This window comes from Rattus norvegicus, chromosome 8 (genome assembly GCF_021556685.1).
Source record: "Rattus norvegicus strain SHRSP/BbbUtx chromosome 8, alternate assembly SHRSP_T2T, whole genome shotgun sequence".
Lineage (NCBI taxonomy): Eukaryota > Metazoa > Chordata > Mammalia > Rodentia > Muridae > Rattus > Rattus norvegicus.
The window spans coordinates 73,329,549-73,347,669 of NC_141541.1; the positions used below are offsets into that span (position 1 = coordinate 73,329,549).

Consider the following 18,121-nt stretch of genomic DNA (forward strand, 5'->3'; position numbering starts at 1 on the left):
CTTCTGAAATTCCACAGAAACAGTTGATGACTCCAAACTTCCTAGACCGATAAAGAGAATGATTTTATAATAGAGAATTGTCTCAGTGTTTAAAGTTGTTTTTTAAGATTTATTTATTTATTATACATAAGTACACTGTAGCTGTCTTCAGACACACCAGAAGAGGACATCGGATCTCACAGATGGTTGTGAGCCACCATGTGGTTGCTGGGATTCGAACTCAGGACCTCTGGAAGAGCAGCCAGTGCTCTTAACCTCTGAGCCGTCTCTCCAGACCCTGTTTCAGTGTTTAAAAGAATGAATAAATAAATAAAATGGGGAAGTGGGCTGACTCAGTGAGTAAAGGCACTTATCGCCAAGCCTGAAGACTTGAGTCTGAGGCTTGAGACCTGATGGAAGGAGAGAGCTCTCCCTGCGTGGCATGGTCCGTGCACCCACACACGTGCAATAAAAAAGTAAATGCAATTTGACTTTATTTTAATGATTTACTTATTCATTTTCATTTTGGGTATTGGTTTTCTGCCTGCATATATGTCAAATCACTTGGAGCTGAATTACAGAGAGTTGCGAGTGGCTGTGTGATGTGGGTGCTGGGAATTGAACTTGGATCCTCTGGAAGAACAGCCAGTGCTCTTAACTGCTGAGCCATTTCTCCAGCCCTAGGAGATGTATTTTTAAATGACAACAATCAACAACAACAGCTATAATGATAAAACAAATGCCACATTTTCTAAACATGAGAACTCTTTGTTCCTGGTTAGAAACGTCCATCACATCCTAACTGTCAGAGCTTCTCCAGGATGAAGCCAAAGCCCAGAGAGAGGAGAATGGAAGTCACCCAAGGGGCTGGAGAGATGGCTCAGCGGTTAAGAGCACTGACTGCTCTTTCAGAGGTCCTGAGTTCAAATCCCAGCAACCACATGGTGGTTCACAACCACCCATGATGGGAACCGATGCCCTCTTCTGGTGTGTCTGAAGACAGCGACAGTGTACTCACATACATTAAATAAATAAACCTTAAAAAAAAAAAGTCACCCAAGGCCACAGAAGCCTGACAAGAACCACATTTTACTTCACTGTTCTGGGTGTGGCTGCTCCAGGCCTGTGTACCCTCTTCTCCCCTTATGCCTACAGGGCATGCGCCCAAGAGGTTCTCAACCTGTGGGTCTCGACCCCTCTGAGTGGTTTAAGAAACGCAGATAATTACATGGTGATTCATAACAATAGCAAATTTACAGTTGTGAAATAGAAACAAAAGTAATTTTATGATTGGGGGGGGGTCACCATAACAACAACTGTATATAAAAGGACTTCAGGATTAGGAAGATCGGGAACCACTGGGTTAATACATTTTTATTTCCCTTTTTACTTTCTGGCGAGTGGTTGAATCTGTGGTCTGTATATGCTGAGCATGCCCCACCCCGGAGCTGCACCCCAAAGGCTGAGAAGGGAAGAGAGAAGTTAGCTGACCCTTTTGGTGCCTCCTGGAGTTTACCTCTCTAGACAGTGCTGTTTGTTTACACTTTCATTCCACAACTTAACTCTTCACCCGCTTTGGGAAGACGAAGGTCCACCTGTGCAGCCCAGCCTCTGTTGGCTCCACCCCTGCTCCCGGGGCTCTAAGTTCACACTTCCTAGGTTCTGTGTACTAGATTCTTCTAGTAAACCCTCCCTGGTTCACCAAGTCTGGTGTGGGTGTCCTGACCCCTGTTTCCCAAACTGGTGCACCACAGAGCGGTATAATTGTGCTCTAAGCTCAAGCACCACGCGGGGTAGGTAGGAAGCTTCAGCTCTGTGCTCCCAACTAGAGCTGTGATAGTGTGCAGACCACAGTAGATCTGTCTCCTCCCCATAGCCCTTAAAAAAAAATAGTCTACATTGTTTTATTTTATTTGTTTACATTTCAAATGATATCCTCCTCCCTGGTTACCCCTCCACAAACCCCCCATCACACCCCCCCTCTCCCTCCTCCCCTTGGCCTCTATAAGGGTGCTCCTTCACCCACTCACCCACTCCTACCTCACTGCGTTAGCATCCCCTCTGCTGGGGCCTCAAGCCCTCCACAGGACCAAGGGCCTCCCCTCCCATTGATGTCAGACAAGGCCTTCCTCTGCTACATATGTGCATACACACACACACACACACACACACACGATAAATAGATAAATATATTTAATTTTATTTTTTGTTTTGCTTTGAAGACAGGGTTTGCTGGTTTCAAACTCAGAGATCTTCCTGCCTCTGCCCCCCAAGTGCTGGAATCAAAGAAGAGTATGCACCACCACTTCGTGACTAAACTAAAAATTTGTTAAGGTTTTATTTATTTATTTTATGTATATGACTGCACTATAACTGTCTTCAGACACACCGGAAGAGGGCATCAGATTCCATTACAGATGGTAGTGAGCCACCATGTGGTTGCTGGGAATTGAACTCAGGACCTCTGGAAGAGCAGTCCGTCAGGGCTCTTAACCACTGAGCCATCTCTCCAGTCCCCCTAAAAATGTAATTTATAAAACTGAGAAGAAAATAAAACAAAAGCAGGGAAGAAGAATGGGACGTGGAGAGGAAGCTGTGAGACATATCCTACTTCATTGTTGTGAGAGGTGTCACTTAGCCCAGTTAGGCTAGAATGGCTCATATAGAGCCGAGGAGTCTCGCCTCTGCTTACCAAGGGCTGGGAGCACAGGCATGTAGAGCCAAGCAGTGCTGGGCACTGAACCCAGGGTTTCTCCAACAAGTGAGCTACAGCCCCAGCTCCTGGAAGATTTCATGACACTGTGTAGTAGGCAAGAGTGGACCTCAACTATGATGGCTAGGCCCTGCCTGCTCTCTCCCCTCCACCTTATTGCTCCTTTTACCTTTTACTTTTCCTTCTCCCCCCTTCCCCTCCCCTCCCCTCCCCCCTTCTTCCCCTCCCTCTTCTTCTTCTTCCCCCTCCTCTTCTCCCTCCCCCTCCTCTTCTTCTTCCTCCCCCTCCTCCTCTTGTTCTTTTCTCCTCAATAATGAGCATTGAACTTAGGGTCTTGTGTACATTAGGCAAGAACTCTAAGTAACATCCCTAGTTCTGGGCAAAGGTCATGAGGCTGGAAGAGAAGGGGTTGGTATTGCTGGGAAGGGGTAGGCAAGCAGATCAGTGGAGTAAGAGGCAGGACTCTATTCTGTTCTTTGAGGTGGAAGCCTAGGGAGAGTTGAGCAGAACTGTGACAGGAACTGGTTGTTGTATGAACTAAAGCACACAAAGGGGAAAGGTAGTGAGGAGGCTCGGTAACAATTCAGGTGAGAGGTGAAGAGGCTGGAAAAGCAGGTGGAGAGGGGTCAAAGGTGAATGTTTGATTTGATTGAGATTTGAGCTGCAAGGCCATGGAGGCCGCTCGGCAGGTAAAGCTGCCTGGTGGGCAAAGCCAGGTGAGCTGAGGTCAGTTCCTAGAACCCACGGAGAAGGTGAAGGGAAATTCCAAAGTTGTCCTCTGACCCCCAGGCTTGTGCTGTGGCAATTATGCCTGACCCCCATACAAATTTCACACACATAGCAATAATTAAGAATTCAAAATATCGGATCTGAGCTACAGGAAGGATGTTGGTTCTAGGAACTGAGACAGTAGGGTCTGGAGGAGGCAGGAGGGATGGGAAGATCAGGGTTGTTAGCCGCTGAGCAGGAGCTGGGAGTGCAAGTCTAGGGAGAAGGTTCAGGGTGGAGGGATCTTCTCAGCCTCACTAGTCTAAAGAGGAGAGCCCATTCAAGTCTGAGGACCAGGAGGTTGCTTGGTTTCAAGGAAGAAGCAATCGAATGAGGTGCTAATGATGGCTCTAGAATAAAATGAGGCTGAAGAAGGACAATTCCAGGTTCCCTGAGATCTGCTAAATACAGACATAGTGGGGCTGAGTGTGTGCTCAACATGTGAGGAGCCCTGGGTTCAGTCCCCGGCTGTCACCAACAAGGCATGGTGCTTGTTGGTGCACACCTGTTAGCCCAGCACTGCAGTAGAGGTAAGAGGATCAGAGGCTCAAGGTCATCTTTGACTACGGAATGTGTTTGAGGGTACAGGAACCTCTGCCTTAACCTCTCCCTCCCCCAAAAGGTACAAAGCTAACTGGCAGCATATGAACCAGACTCTAAATGGGTCTAAATCGTGGGACTACCAATAGATACAAGAAAAGGAAGAATGTAGCATTTTCCTTTAAAAGAAAATGTGTGTGTGTGTGTGTGTGTGTGTGTGTGCACTTGCATGAGTTTATGTGCACTATGTGCATGAAAGCTCCTACAAAGACCAGAGGAGGGCATCAGATTCATTGGAACTTTGGTTACAGATGGTCATGGCTACCATATGGGTGCCAGGACCAGAACCCAGGTCCTTTGTAAGAGCAGGAAGCACTCTAGCAGCCACGGGGCCACTTCTATAACCTCCAATGCAGTGATATAATGTGTGTTGATTTTTATTATTTTAAATTATATCTAATTGTGTGTCTGCTTGTAGGTGCAGGTGCCACAGAGGCCAGTGGCATCAGACCTCCTGGAGCTAGAGTTACAGACAGATGTGAGTCGCCTGAGTGGTGCTAGAACCCAAACCTAGGTTCTCTGCAAATGCAATAAGCACTCTAACTGCTGAGCCGTCTCTCCAGGCCCAAACACAATCATTTAAAACAGGGGTTTGGTGTATATTCCTCTCCCGAACCCAGCCTGACAATTGGTTCCCCAGCTTTAGACACTGAGGCAACTAACCTGGCTGGCTGAGTTGGAAAAGAGGCCGTCTTGGAAGTGAGAAGGTGGAGGGCCCAACACCATTAGCAGGCCCTGCACCTGCTGCTTTAAGCCTCCTGTCCTTAGAACGACCCAAACCCCAATGTTCCCAGTCTGCAGGTATGTAAAACAGTGGTAAGCCAAGTCTTTTTCCGACCCTCACAGAGGTGGAACACAGTACAGAGGGTTGGCTACTGAAGAGGAAGGAAGGAAGCCAAGAGGATCCCTCAGCTTGGCATGGAAGAGGCAGTGGGGACAAGGGACTGTGGTGTCCTCAGTGGATCTGTTGGTGCAGCCTGTAGAGAAGCTAAGCAGGATTCAGGTCAGGACGTGAGCTGGAAAAGGCCAGGGCTCAGTAAACTGGCCTCCATTGAGCCTGGAACAGAGGTGGAGGAGACCCCGAGGGTAGGGTCATGACCAGGGCAGGAAACAGAGATTCAGAGGCTCAGGTGAAAAGATGAACAGAAAAGAGTCCGAGGTGACCCGGAGAGCGGGAGGCTCCCGCGTGCTGAGTGAGTCGCAGGAACAGGCTGGTGGCGCGCGGGCGCGTGTCCTCCGTGGTGCAGGGTGACCACACTGGCGAGGCGCCCCCGCGTGGGCCGCTAGCCCAAGATGGCGATGGAGGGGCGGGCGAGCTGGCCGCGGCCCCGGCCCCCGCGCCGGCCCCCGCTCGGGCCCGGGCCCCGGAGGCCGCGCCCCCGCCCGCGGCGCCGCGCCTCGCGGAGCCACTGACGCCCGGCGCGCCCTCCCCCGGCGGCGGCCCAGGCGCCCGGACGCGGCGGCAGCGGCCCGAGCCCGGCCCTATGGCGCGGGCGGACACGGGCCGCGGGCTCCTGGCGCTGACCTTCTGCCTGCTGTCCGCGCGCGGTAAGGGCCCGGGTGGCCGCAGTCGCGAGTGGGCGTCCCCGGTGCCGGCGATGCTTGCGCGCCGGGGACTGCGGGGACTTGCCCCCAGGGGGTGTGTGTCCTTGCTGTGCACAGCCTGGCACCGTGCGTGTCCCCCTGCGCGTGGCCCTTGTGCTTGTGAGGTGTGCATGTGTGTGTGTCTCCGGGTGGGGGTGTCCTGCAGGAGAACGTGTCCACAGCGCGTGCCTAAGGCGCCGGGTGGCATTGCCAGCGCGCGGGTGGCTGCGGCGCGGGTGGCTCCAAGCGGGGCATGCCTCTGCCCTGCCCGCACGCGTCTCGCGGTCGCGAGTGTGCCTGAGAGAGCGGGCGGGGCAGGAGTGTACGCTTGCACCTCCATTTGTGTCGGGTGCGTGTGTAACTGGATGGGACTGAGCTAATATTTGGCCTTGGCTTTTGGGGAGTGTCCTTGCTCTTGGTTGGGGCGGCGGTGAGAAAAACCACACTCAACTTTGCCCAATGGGTGTGGCCCCTGGGGCCAGTTAGGGAGGTGGGGGAATGTGGGGGTGCTGTGGACCCAAACTCGGGGTTCGGAGGGGAGCTGGGGGAAGGGCAGGAAACCAGTTGCTTTGCTGAACGCGTCTAACACTCGCTCTCTGGATGGGACGCGTGTCACTCCTGCCCCACCCCCAAGGGCGGACCAGGGAAGCGTGGACGAGGTCAGCAAGGCCCCCTCCAGTCCCCGGGTCCTAGTGTAGGGTAGGGTCACGGGTAAGGATCACAATTGTCCACACCGAAGAAAGGGCTGAGAGGGGGACCGAAGTATCTAAGCGTGTATGCCAAAGCTGTTTCTACCACCCCCAGCTCTCTCACTCTCAGTGGGGTGAGCGTTTGGGGGACAGCCCAAGGGAGGTTAGGTGCTAGGGCCTGGAGGGGGATGGGCTGCCCGCTTTGTTCGATTACTTCTTGCCTCCCCTGACGAGGGGGGAGTTAAGGATGTGTCCGGGGCGAGTCGGGGAGGGACTTGGCAGTGGGGGTGGGGAGGGGGATTTTTTCTCCAGCTGCTGCGGCTTTCCAGAGAGACTGGGCCAGGCCACGTGGGAGGGAGGCAGGGAGGGCGGCGGGGGTGGGGGGTGGGAGGAAAGGAGCCTCCACTGGGCCAACCCCAGGCCCATCTCCAGGAAAACAGCGGGTGGAAGGGTGCTGGAAACAGCTCGGACCCTAGCTCGCCCTGCAAGACACGCCCCTTTCCCTCGGAGACCGTGGACCCGGCTGGAAGCCGGTAGAAGCTCGGTGCGCGGGGCTGGGCCGCAGAGGCCGGAGGCCCCGGAGTTGTCAGGTGAACGTGGCGCGGGGAAATGTCAGAGAGGTGTCTGTCTTCGCGGAGCCCGAAGGATTAAGGAATAGTTGCACCTCCCCTCCTCCTCCTGTTCTTCCCAAAGCTCCAGGAACGCGGGATCCTGGCTGGCAACCGCACCCGCGCTTTATTAAATGCTTCTGAGGCTTCAGGCCGGGACACCGGGGAGAAGAGTTGAGAGACTGGACTCTTCTCCCCAGTGCAGACTGTGAGGAACAGACATTGGGATTCTCCCTGGCTGCCAACTGAATGGCTACAGCAACTACTGTCCTTGCCCTGGCTTAACCTCCTTTGAGTGTGTAAACCTCTGCAGTGTGCACCCCTACAGAGTGGAGGCCGGCCATTCTTCTCACAGTATGTGCTGAGCACTCTATAGGCTGACATGTGCCTGACGCCCAGAATGTTGTGAATAAGGTCCTAGACTCAGGCTGCCAGTCTTAGGGTCAGGCTAAGGGGCCAGGACTGGCAAGGTACTGCAGAAGAGAGGCTCCTGAGCCAAACTGGAGCACCAGAAAAGGTTCTAAAGAAAATGATGGAGAGAGGAAAAGCCAGCCCTGCAGAGGGAGGAGCCTTTCAGATCAAGCAGGGGGTGCCAACGCTGGGAGGCGATTTACTCCACATCATTGCATCAAGCTAGATCTGGCTGGAGTTTAGAATATGGGGGTGGGAGTTGGGGGCGGGGTGTCAGCCTCCTGTCAAGAGAGGAGGCTAAGGAGGAAGCAAGGCCCAGCTCACAAAGTGCAGTGCCGGTCTCACCCAAGTTTCTGGCCTGAGACCCGCCTGCCCCACTGTGGGCAGGTTTTCTGACTAGCTTTCGGCTCACCACAGCCAGTATGAAGAATAGATAGTTCAGGGCTAGGCAGGAAGCTTCCCAGTCCTGGGGAAGAAGTGGCGATACAGGAGAGTGGTGGCAGCCAGTGGACTTCCTTTCTGGACTATATATCATGTGCATTGGTGTTTGCCTGTATATCTGGGTGAAGGTGTCAGATCCCCCGGAACTGGAGTTACAGGCAGTTGTATACTGCAATGTGGATGCTGAGAATTGAACCCTGGTCCTCTGGAAGAGCAGTCAGTGCTCTTAATCAACCTCCAGGCCATATGACCAGCTCTGTGACCTGTTAATAGGGACTCATTTTGGGGGAGGGGGCTCAAAACAGGGTTTCTCTGTGTAGTCCTGGCTGTCCTGGAACTCACTCTGTAGAACAGGCTGTCCTGGAACTCAGAGATCCATCTGCCTCTGCCTCTGCCTCTGCCTCTGCCTCTGCCTCTGCCTCTGCCTCTGCCTCTGCCTCTGCCTCTGCCTCTGCCTCTGCCTCTGCCTCTGCCTCTGCCTCTGCCTCTGCCTCTGCCTCTGCCTCTGCCTCTGCCTCTGCCTCTGCCTCTGCCTCCTGAGTGCTAAAAATGTGCCACCACCACCTGGCTTTAATAGTGACTCTTGCTGTAATTTACCTAGACCTGTGAGCCTGTGTGTATTTTCATGACCTCACTAAGCATATATTTATATATAATTTTTTCCCTGAAGGTACCTTCTTCAAGCTAAGGAATCTCATGATTATAGCATCATAATAATGTAGGCACCTTTGAAGCTAGGCCTCATGTTGCCTATCTCTTAACTCCAGTGCTTGAAAGACTGAGGCAGGAGGATTGCTATAAGATCAGTGCCAGCCTAAGCTGTATAGTAACTCAACTTATTCCCTTCAAAAAAAGAGAAAGAAATTTGCTATGAGTCCATTTTACAGATGAGAAACCTGAGCACTTGCCTAGCGCAATCAGGAGCTGATCTGGAGCTGGACTCTTCTTTGCAAGGCAAACCAGCCACTCTTCCCAGGCATTTGGTGCACACGCAGCAAGTTCATTGTCTCTGTCTTCTGCCTCCCATGAGAGAGGTTGGCAGCTTCAGGCCTGGGTCTTCTCTCTGGTTGGTCCAAGGACACGGAATCCGTTTTCACCTACCTCCTACTTGCTCCAAAGGCTCCTCAGCAAGTAGACTCGGAATTCCAGGTGCAGAACAGGTGTCACTGCCAGACGGGCCCGGGGCTCCCAGGGGCGCAGGGAAGGATCTGTGGAGAAGATCCTAGCTTCATCAGAGGGGTGGAAAATGAGGTTTGAGGAAGGGAAACCAGAAAGGAAGTCCTGAAGTCCAGCACGTTCTCTTCTGGGCCAGGCCAGTTGTAGCTATCTCCTGGCAAGGACTCCAGCCTGTGGATGTGGAAGGACATTGGGGATGTTGGGGACATTGGAGTCAAGGAAGCCAAGGGCCAATAAGCTTTCCCCTGGGTGCAAATCAGTACTCTCCATCACTCAATAGGAAACTTCTTACTTTATCTCGACCTTGTTGTGTAGTTTTAAGGGCAGAGCTCTGACACATCCGAGACACAGGTGAGCTCTGAAGAAAGTTACTTTTAAAGGTATGAACTGTATAGCAGAACCCACAGGGTAAAGGGCTCCCCACCCTTAGGATGTGTAGACACAGTGTCAGTATGAATTTGCCGTTCTGACTCATGTGTGCTTTTTGTTTGCTCGTTTCGAACTGGTCCAGTGTAGCCCAGGCTAGCCTTGAACTCGCTATATAGTCTTGAACTTTGATCCTTCTGCCTCTACCCTCTAAGTGTTGGGATCACAGGATTCCCCATCACACAGTTTGTGCAGTGCTGGGAACCAAAACCAGGATTTCATGCATGCTGGGTAAGCATACAACCACCTGAGCCCATCCTGACTTCCCACTCTCCGTGTATCACAGCATGATATTAGGTGTCTAGTGGAGGCTGCATAGCATGCCGCGCCATTTCTTCCTGCGTTATTCAGATTGCTCTTAGCCCTAGAGCAAAGGGGAGGCTTGGGAAGGCATAGGGGATTCTATGGTATTATTTGAGAGGGTCTGCATGTCTACACAAGCCATTTGGGGAGTTTGTGTTAGACATCTATTCTACACAACATGCTGTTTTAGATGCTAAAGCCTAAAGGCCAACTAGGATATAATCCTGAGGCTGTTAAGGACAAACCAAAAAACAGGGCCAGGGTCATAGCTCACTTGGTAGAGTGCTTTGCCCAGCATGCAAGTTTGGCCCTATGGCTCAGCCTGCAATCCTAGCACTTGGGACTTAGAGGGAAAGGAAACCGAAATTTAAGGTCATTCTCAGCTACACATAGAGTTCAAGTCCAGTCTAGGTTACATGGAACCTTGCCTCAAAAAAACAGTCTAGCAATGTAACATCCAGGGTCCTCGTGGCAGGAAAGGAGGGACAAGTGTCTAAATCAGACTGCTTCAAAGCCTTTCTAAGGAGTAGCAAGGGGGCCCACAAGGCCCTCTCAGAGACTTGGTGACTTTTTAGGGATGGGTAGTTGGGCAAGGATATCAAGGGGACCAGATGGAAGCAGGCCATGTTCATGTGGCTTTGCTGTGACCCTAGAGGACACTGAGCTTCCTTCTCAGCATTGCAGATAGAGGGAGGGTTGAGGCTCTCCTCATGTCCTTGGCAGCCATCCGGACTCTCCTTCCAGCTGTTGGAGGGAGGGACTTAGTGTGTGGTAAGGAAGGTGGCCAAGGTTCTAGAAGAAACTGACTTGTGTCTCTTGAGAAAGAAGAGTGGCCTATGGTGTCAGGGAGGATGGCCCTTCACTGAGAACAAGCCATAGATCTGCAGAGAGTGAGGAAGCTCTGCCGTTTGTGGCAAGTCCTTGGCCTTGCTCCCCTCCCCCACCTACATGCCCTGTCCTTCCTGAACATTCCCTTGAAAATGGAACCAAACTCAGGCTCCTGATAACTTCGCCAAATAGCTCCAAGGAGACCCTGGAAGTCTCTGGCAAATCGCCTTTCTGACTAGGTTCTCTTAGGTTTCATAAAATCTAATTTATCCTCTTACCTGAGCACAAGGGCTTCTCATAGCATGGTAGCACAAACCTGTAAAAGAAGCAGAGGCAGGAGCATCAAGAACAAACGGCCTGAGCTGTAGAGGGAGACCATGTCTCAAGGAATGGAAAGAAAAAGGAAAGAAGAAAGAAAAGAAATCTGTTTGAAAAATAAGGTCAAGGACCAAGTCCAGTGACAGAAGCCTTTAATCTCAGTACTCAGGGCAGAAGTAGGGGGGCTGTTTGTGAGTTCAAGGCCAGCCTGGTCTACATATTGAGTTCTAGGACAGACTGGGCTATGTAGAAAGACCCTGTCTCAAAAAGAAAAGAAAAGATTGAGAGATGACTGGGAGAGCCCAAAAACAGAAGTTCTGCATCTCTGATGGACTCTCACCAAAAAGGAAAGAAAAAGAAAAAGAGAACAGAAGAGAACTGAGACATGGACTGGTAATCAGTAAGTGTCCTGGTACCTGCTGTGTGCTCCCCTCTGCACCAGTCTTAGGAAAAATGAAAACGCTTGTGCAAAGGACTTTGGGAGTCAGCCGTGCAGTGGATTGGGGGAGTAAGAGGCCTAGGACAAGAAAGATCTACACTCTTTCAGATATCACTATTTCAGGCTTGGCAGTGGAGAGACCTTACACATTTTAAAGTAAACATTGCTCTTTTGTGGAGCAGAGGACAAAGAAGTTTAAAAGTAAAAGTAGAGGTTAGGGAGATAGCTTGGTGGTTAAAAGCATGTGTTGTTCTCGAAGAGGACCCCACTTTGGCTCCCAGTGTGGAAGTTTGAGATCCAGGGGATCTGAAGCCTTTTTTTGACCTCCAGAGGCATCAGGCATGCATGTGGTGCACAGACATACATTTGGCAAAACTCATAAGAATGAATGTTTTTTAAAAATTAAATAACACAGGGTTGGGGATTTAGCTCAGTGGTGGAGGCCCTGGGTTCGGTCCCCAGCTCCGAAAAAAAAAAAAAAGAAAAAAAATTAAATAACACTTTAGGCTGTCTGTTAATGAAACAATTTTAGTTTGGGTTTCTTTATATTTGGGGGGGTGAGGGGGTGGGTGTGTGGTTGCATGGTGAACCTGTGGTTGCTGGGAATTGAACTCAAGACCTCTGGGAAAGCAGTCAGTGTCCTTAACTGCTGAGTCATCTCCCCAGCCTCTGATTTGGTTCCCCCCCTCCCCCATCCCCCCTCCCCCCTCCCCCCTCCCCCCTCCCCCCCCCCCTCCGGAGCTGGGGACCGAACCCAGGGCCTTGCGCTTCCTAGGTAAGCGCTCTACCACTGAGCTAAATCCCCAGCCCCTGATTTGGTTTTTTTGAAACAAGGTTTCATGTGGTCCAGGCTGGACTTGAACTCCCTATATTGAGGAGGATGACCTAGAACTTGGCATGTGTAGTGCTGGGAATTGAACCTAGGGGTTCAAACATGCAGGTAAGCACTCTTATCACCGAGCTCTTGAACTTCTGGTCCTCCTGCCTCCACCTGCCTAGTGCTGATATTTCCTTTTTTGGCGTGTGTGCCTCTAAGCACTAATTATCCAGAGCTAGAGAATCAAACCCAGGGCCTGCTAGCTTGAGCCACATCCCTAGGCCAAAAAGAAGTTTGATGCAAATGTTTGCATTTGGGAATTCCTATGTTTAAGGTTGAGGAAACTGAGACAGAAGAGGTTGGGGGAGGAGCTAACCCAAGATTGTGCAAGAAACGCCTGGACGTAGAATCCTGGCGAAGGGGACAATGATGGCGGAGAGGCACAAAGCTTGTTTCACCTCTAGGTGAGAGGAAAAATTCTTAGGAGAGTTCCAAATGGCATTTGAAAATCTTCCCTGGAAAAAGGCAGAGAAATCTCCTGAAGGAAGACTGGTGTCCCGGCAAAGTTTCCTGGAAAACCTTTTTCAGGAGCAACTGCCCACTTCTTCACCTCCCAGTTGCAGGTTCACCTCCTAAAAGTTAGATCCCCCACCACCATCCCTCACTCCAGTCCTTAGTCTCTTCGTCGGTAGAATGGACCTTGTGCTTCGGGGAGTTGCCACTGAAATGGGTCTGCTAGGCCTGGTGGAGCAGTTCTGCTGCTCTCTGAGGCGGATTCCTGCTCTTTCTGCGTCTTCGTCCCTGTGGCTTTCCCTGATTCCGCCTTGTTGGACTCCTCCGAGGTGGTGAAGTTAGACATCTGCTGATCTATGAATATTCAGGAAGGGAACTGGAGCTCCTGGGGCCCCCCTGCCAGCCACCAGCCCCTCTGGCGGCTGTCCTGCCCGCCAGAGCCCTGGCTGCTGACATACCCAGCAGCTGCTCGGGCCCCAACTGTTCACATTGTTTGTTCAGCACGGCAGGGGATTTTTCAAGCCCCGGACATGCTTTAGGGGGTGGGGAGGCTGCCAGAGGACTCGAGGATTCGTGTTATGTGGGGCTTTTCTCCCCTGAAATCCAAGCCTCCAGTTCTGCCTCTGGACCAGAACATTTGAAACTGCTGGGCTGGGAGCCCAGGCTTGCCTTCCACAACTCTGAATTTGAATCATGGAATCTGGGGCTTTAGAAGAGAAAGGGCTGAATGCTAAGGGGAGCAAAGAGCGTTTGTGTAGCTGCTTACCGTGTGCCCAGGGTCTTACAGAACGGGGCTTTGGGCATAGCTGGGTAGTGAGCTTTCGTCTGACCTGCACAAAACCTTTGGTCCCATTCCCAGAACCGAACCAAAAGAGGTCGAGCTCCTCTATTTGAGTGATATCCACCGGGCTGTGGCCTGAACCCTTACACACACAACACTTGGGTGAGCCTCACAAGGCTCAGTAGCATCTTCATTTTAGATATGTGGAAACCAGAGAGGATACCTGGCTGTCACAGCCGGCAGGTACAGTGGCAAGACTGGGGCCTTGATGTGTGCGTGTGTGCGCGCGTGTGTGTGTGTGTGTGTGTGTGTGTGTGTCTGCATGTGGGTGTGTGTGGGTGCGTGTGTGTGTGTGTGCGCGCCCGTGTGTGTGTGTGTGTGTGCATGTGTGTGTGCGCGCCCGTGTGTGTGCGTGTCTCCAAGGGTGGTGTGCATGAATAGGTCAGAGGTCATCGTCCTTTTTTTTTTTTTTTTTTTTTCCTTTTTTCTTCGGAGCTGGGGACCGAACCCAGGACCTTGCGCTTCCTAGGCAAGCGCTCTACCACTGAGCCAAATCCCCAACCCCATCGTCCTTTTTTTAAGGTGAGGGCATGGATGAGATGGAGTTCTCTGAGGCTAACAGCAACATGAAACACCCGGTGCCCTGCATACAGCAGTACTGGTTCCCTACAGCTGGGGAGGAGGGAGACTTTGAGGAGGAAGAAGAGGCCTCAAGCTGCCTCAACAGCTACAGTATTGGAGCAAGGTGGTCTTTACTCACTCAGAGCCCCTCTGCTAACCACGTCGACTGTGCATTTGCTGTCTCGTCCTGAAGTCTCTTGTACAGATATCGCCATTAAAGCAACGTCGCAGTAATAACACAATAAGTTATATTATCATAATTACAATAAATTATATTTTAATAGTAAATATATTAAAATAAGTAAAGGAAAGTTATTTTAAATTTATTTATTTGACTTGATGCATATGGGTGTTTTGCTTGTGGATATGTGTGTGCAGGTGAGTGTGCCTCAGATCTCTCATTCAGAACTAGAGTTACGAGTGATTGTGAACCCCACCATGCGGGTGCTGAGAATTGAACCCCAGTACTCTGCAAGAGTAGCACATACCCTTCCTCAATGGCTGAGCCACTTATCCAGCCCCCGCCTTAGTTTCAGAGACAGGGTCTCTAACTCAACTTAGGGCTCATTGGTGAAACTGACTCCTGGGTCCCCGTCTTCACCTTTCCAGCACTGGGATTGCAGGTGTGTGTAAACCCGAGGATCCAAACTCAGTTCGGCACACTTGTGTGGAAAACACTTTTCCACCTGGGCCATCTTTCCAGCCACTGGGAGGGGACTGCCTTCTCCCCTAGCACTGCCTGTCACTTAGGCCAGCCTTGCAGCCAGACCTGTCCAGCAGAGATTTGCTGAAGGAGTGGGAGGGCGGTGGTCTGGTCAGGTTCTTTCTGACCCTTCATCCTTCACATTTCTTCCCAGGTACCCTTGCCTTGGCCAGCTAGGGCTTCTTTTCCTTACTATTATTATTGTTAATAATATTATTGTTAATAATAATAATAGTTTTATGTGTATAAGTATTTTGCCTGTATGTTTGCCTGTATGTACCATGTGTGTGCCTGCTGCCTGCACCAGCCATAAGAGGGGATCAGAGCCCCTGGAACTAGAGTTATGGATGGTTGTGAGCTGATAGGCGTGCTGGGCCCGAATCCCAGTCCTCTGAACAGACAGCTAGTACTCTTAACCACTGACTCGTCCCTCCAGTCCCTGGGCTGTCTTATTCTGCTTCGAATGCTGTAGGAGGAAACATGGATACACAGAGGGGTCTAGGTATTGACCAGTGTAGCACACAGAGGAACGTGTATGTAGGGGAACATAGTTGGAACACTGTGGAATGTTCGTGGGATGGTGCTGTTTGCTCTGGAACAGATATTTTTGTATCAGTGAGACCCAGAAGAAGTGCCTGGCCCAAGGTCTTACGTCTTCCTGATGGTCTAGCCTTCCTACTCTGTCCCTCCAGCTTTGCCACATTTATGAGGATGTCACCTCCATCCTTGGTCGACTTTCAGATGTGCCATTACGCCTCGTCGTGAGACAAACCAGACATGAGAAGAGACCTTGGCTTGGGTGACTCAGTTCTTATGGGAAAGGGAGACAGCAGGTCAACTGTGTTGAAGTCCCCCCATGGGGAGCCATTGCTCCGTGACAATGATGAACAGGCCCTGTTGAAGTATTGCTTATGATAAGAAATATTTCCCTTTGTGATTTTTGCACTGATACAGCATAGTGTACACTCTATTCTAATCCTCCTTCTCTTCCCTTCATGGCAGGATGTCAGGGACAGCGTTAGGGTCTATGGGCAGCATGTAAGTATACACACAACACATGCACACACACACACACACACGCATGTACGAACTCTCACGTGCACTCAGTACATTTCTCAGAGTTTTCCAACTACAGCATTTTTCTAGCTTGTGGTATGAGTAACAGTGGTGGAGATGAGACACTGGAAGGACTAAAACCACTGAGCCACCACACAGTGCCAGGCAATGCTACATCGTACACATCACCCAGCGGACATTCATGACAGCCCTAAAAGGAAAGAATTGCTCTGAATTTTTAAGACCAAGATAGAACTGACAATGTATATAGAATTGACCACGTGGACAGATAATTATTTTTGAGACAGATTCTCACGTAGTCTAGACTAGCTTCCAAATTTCTACATAGCTGAGAATGAGGATGACCCTGAATTATTGATCCTCCTGTCTGTAGTGTTGGGATTACAGGTGTGTACCACCCCACTCGGTTTATGTAGTGTTAGAGGCTAGACCCAGGCCTCAGACATGCTATGCAAGTTCTACCAACTGAGCTATAACTCCTCCCCCAGCCCCATCCTGTGGTTTTGAATCCACTAATAAGGTTGTGTTTGCCTGGCCACTGTCTAATTCTAGAACATTTTCCTCAAAACGAAACCTCAAGCTCCTTAGTGGTCGCTCCCCATTCCGCTCTGCTCAAGCTTCTTGGTAACCATTAATCTATTTTCTGACTTATGGACATTTTACAGAAAACAGGATCACACAAAGTATGAGGCATCTGGTGGCTGGTGGCTTTTCTTGGCGTGAAGTTTCCAGGGTTTTTCTGTGCACTAGCGTGTGGAACACTTCATCCCTTCTGCTGACTGAGTAAAATATTAGTCACTTATCAATTGAAGAGCAAACATTTGGGTCAAGTCTACCTTCTGGCTGTTGTAATTGGCTGCTGTGTGCTGGGTCTTTTGTGGACAAAGAAGTCAAACCATGGGGAGATGGGACTCGAGAAGTAAGGGGCAGCTGGCAGGGAGAACTGGTGCAGATAATTCAGGGTCTCTCCTTAAGTGATTGGCACTGGGTAGTGAATCAAGGGACCAGGAGGCCACACAACCACAGCCCTGGTGTCTCTTCCTCCTCACAGGGGAGCTGCCATTGCCCCAGGAGACAACTGTCCAGCTGAGCTGTGATGAGGGACCCCTGCGAGTGGTCCTGGGCCCTGAGCAGGCTGTGGTGCTGGACTGCACTTTGGGGGCTGCTGCCGCTGGACCGCCAACCACGGTGACGTGGAGCAAGGATGGAGATGTTGTGCTGGAGCGTGACAACCTGCACCTGCTACCCAATGGCTCCCTGCGGCTGTCCTCACCCCTAGAGCCAGAAGACAGTGATGATGAGGAAGCTCTTAGCGTCTGGAAGGTCATTGAGGGCAGCTATTCCTGTCTGGCCCATGGCCCACTGGGAGTAGTGGCCAGCCAGGTTGCTGTGGTCAAGCTTGCCAGTAAGTGCTTGCATCGGGAATGAGGGTGGAGATTTGGAGACCTAAGGGAACGGAAGGGATGGGGAGAAGGATCTAAAGTTATTTACCTGCATGGAAGCAACTGGGAGCCCAGCCCAGGTCCCCTGCCCCCTGTCCTGTCGTACTCACTGGGTCCCCTCCTGCTATAATCTCTTCTTGCTGTTCAGTGCTCCATCAGCTGGGTCTTCAGTCCAGCACCCTCCTTCTCCACCCTTTGAGTTCTAGTGTCTAGGGTTGGCTTGTCTGTCAGGAAGAGACCAGAGACCCGAAGGTGTCTCTTCTTGTTTCCTACCCACACACCACAGTGTACGGGGATCTAACCAAGCCCTACCCTCCTGGCACTAGCTCCTCAGGGCTCTCTAGAGACACAGGGTACCAGGAAATACTCACCTCCCTATAGTGTGACTATGATGGTAATGTTGGACATGGGTACCTTCGGATTACATGCTGTCAGCACCATCTGACCAATAATCATCTCTTAGCCCTTGGCCACCACTCTGCTCTCCAACCGTGTCTCCCTCCTTCTGGGTTTGCTTGGCTGTGTTTCTGTGACTCTGTGTTCTGGTGTTCTGTGGCACTGTGCTGACAGCGATCGCTCTCTCACTCTCTCTCCTCACTATGCTCATTGCCAGCACTCGAAGACTTCTCTCTGCACCCCGAGTCCCAGACTGTGGAGGAGAATGGGACAGCACGCTTTGAATGCCACACAGAGGGGCTGCCAGCCCCCATCATTACTTGGGAAAAGGATCAGGTGACCGTAACTGAGGAGCCCCGGTGAGTGCCCCTCAGGGAGTCTGCCCCAGTGTGCAGGGCAGAGGGTTCTGGGACATGCTTAGAACTAGAATTCTTATAGCCAAGATGGCTCCATTCACCTAAGCTCACCAAGAGCCAATCGCTAGCCTG

At 51.3% G+C, this 18,121-nt stretch overlaps 1 protein-coding gene across 4 annotated transcripts in view; it reads left to right on the forward strand.

Moving 5' to 3' along the window:
- The first annotated feature begins 4,967 nt into the window (after window positions 1-4,967).
- The window catches only part of Igdcc4 (immunoglobulin superfamily, DCC subclass, member 4), a 36,022-nt gene continuing 22,868 nt past the window's right edge, over window positions 4,968-18,121 (forward strand). For 3 of the 4 annotated variants that reach the window (NM_001415707.2, NM_001415708.2, XM_087562793.1), the window contains 3 exon segments: window positions 5,469-5,608; window positions 16,847-17,200; window positions 17,851-17,992. In NM_001415707.2, coding sequence (NP_001402636.1) covers window positions 5,545-5,608; window positions 16,847-17,200; window positions 17,851-17,992 — 560 coding nt within the window. In that variant the 5' untranslated portion in view covers window positions 5,469-5,544. 4 annotated transcript variants of the gene reach the window in all.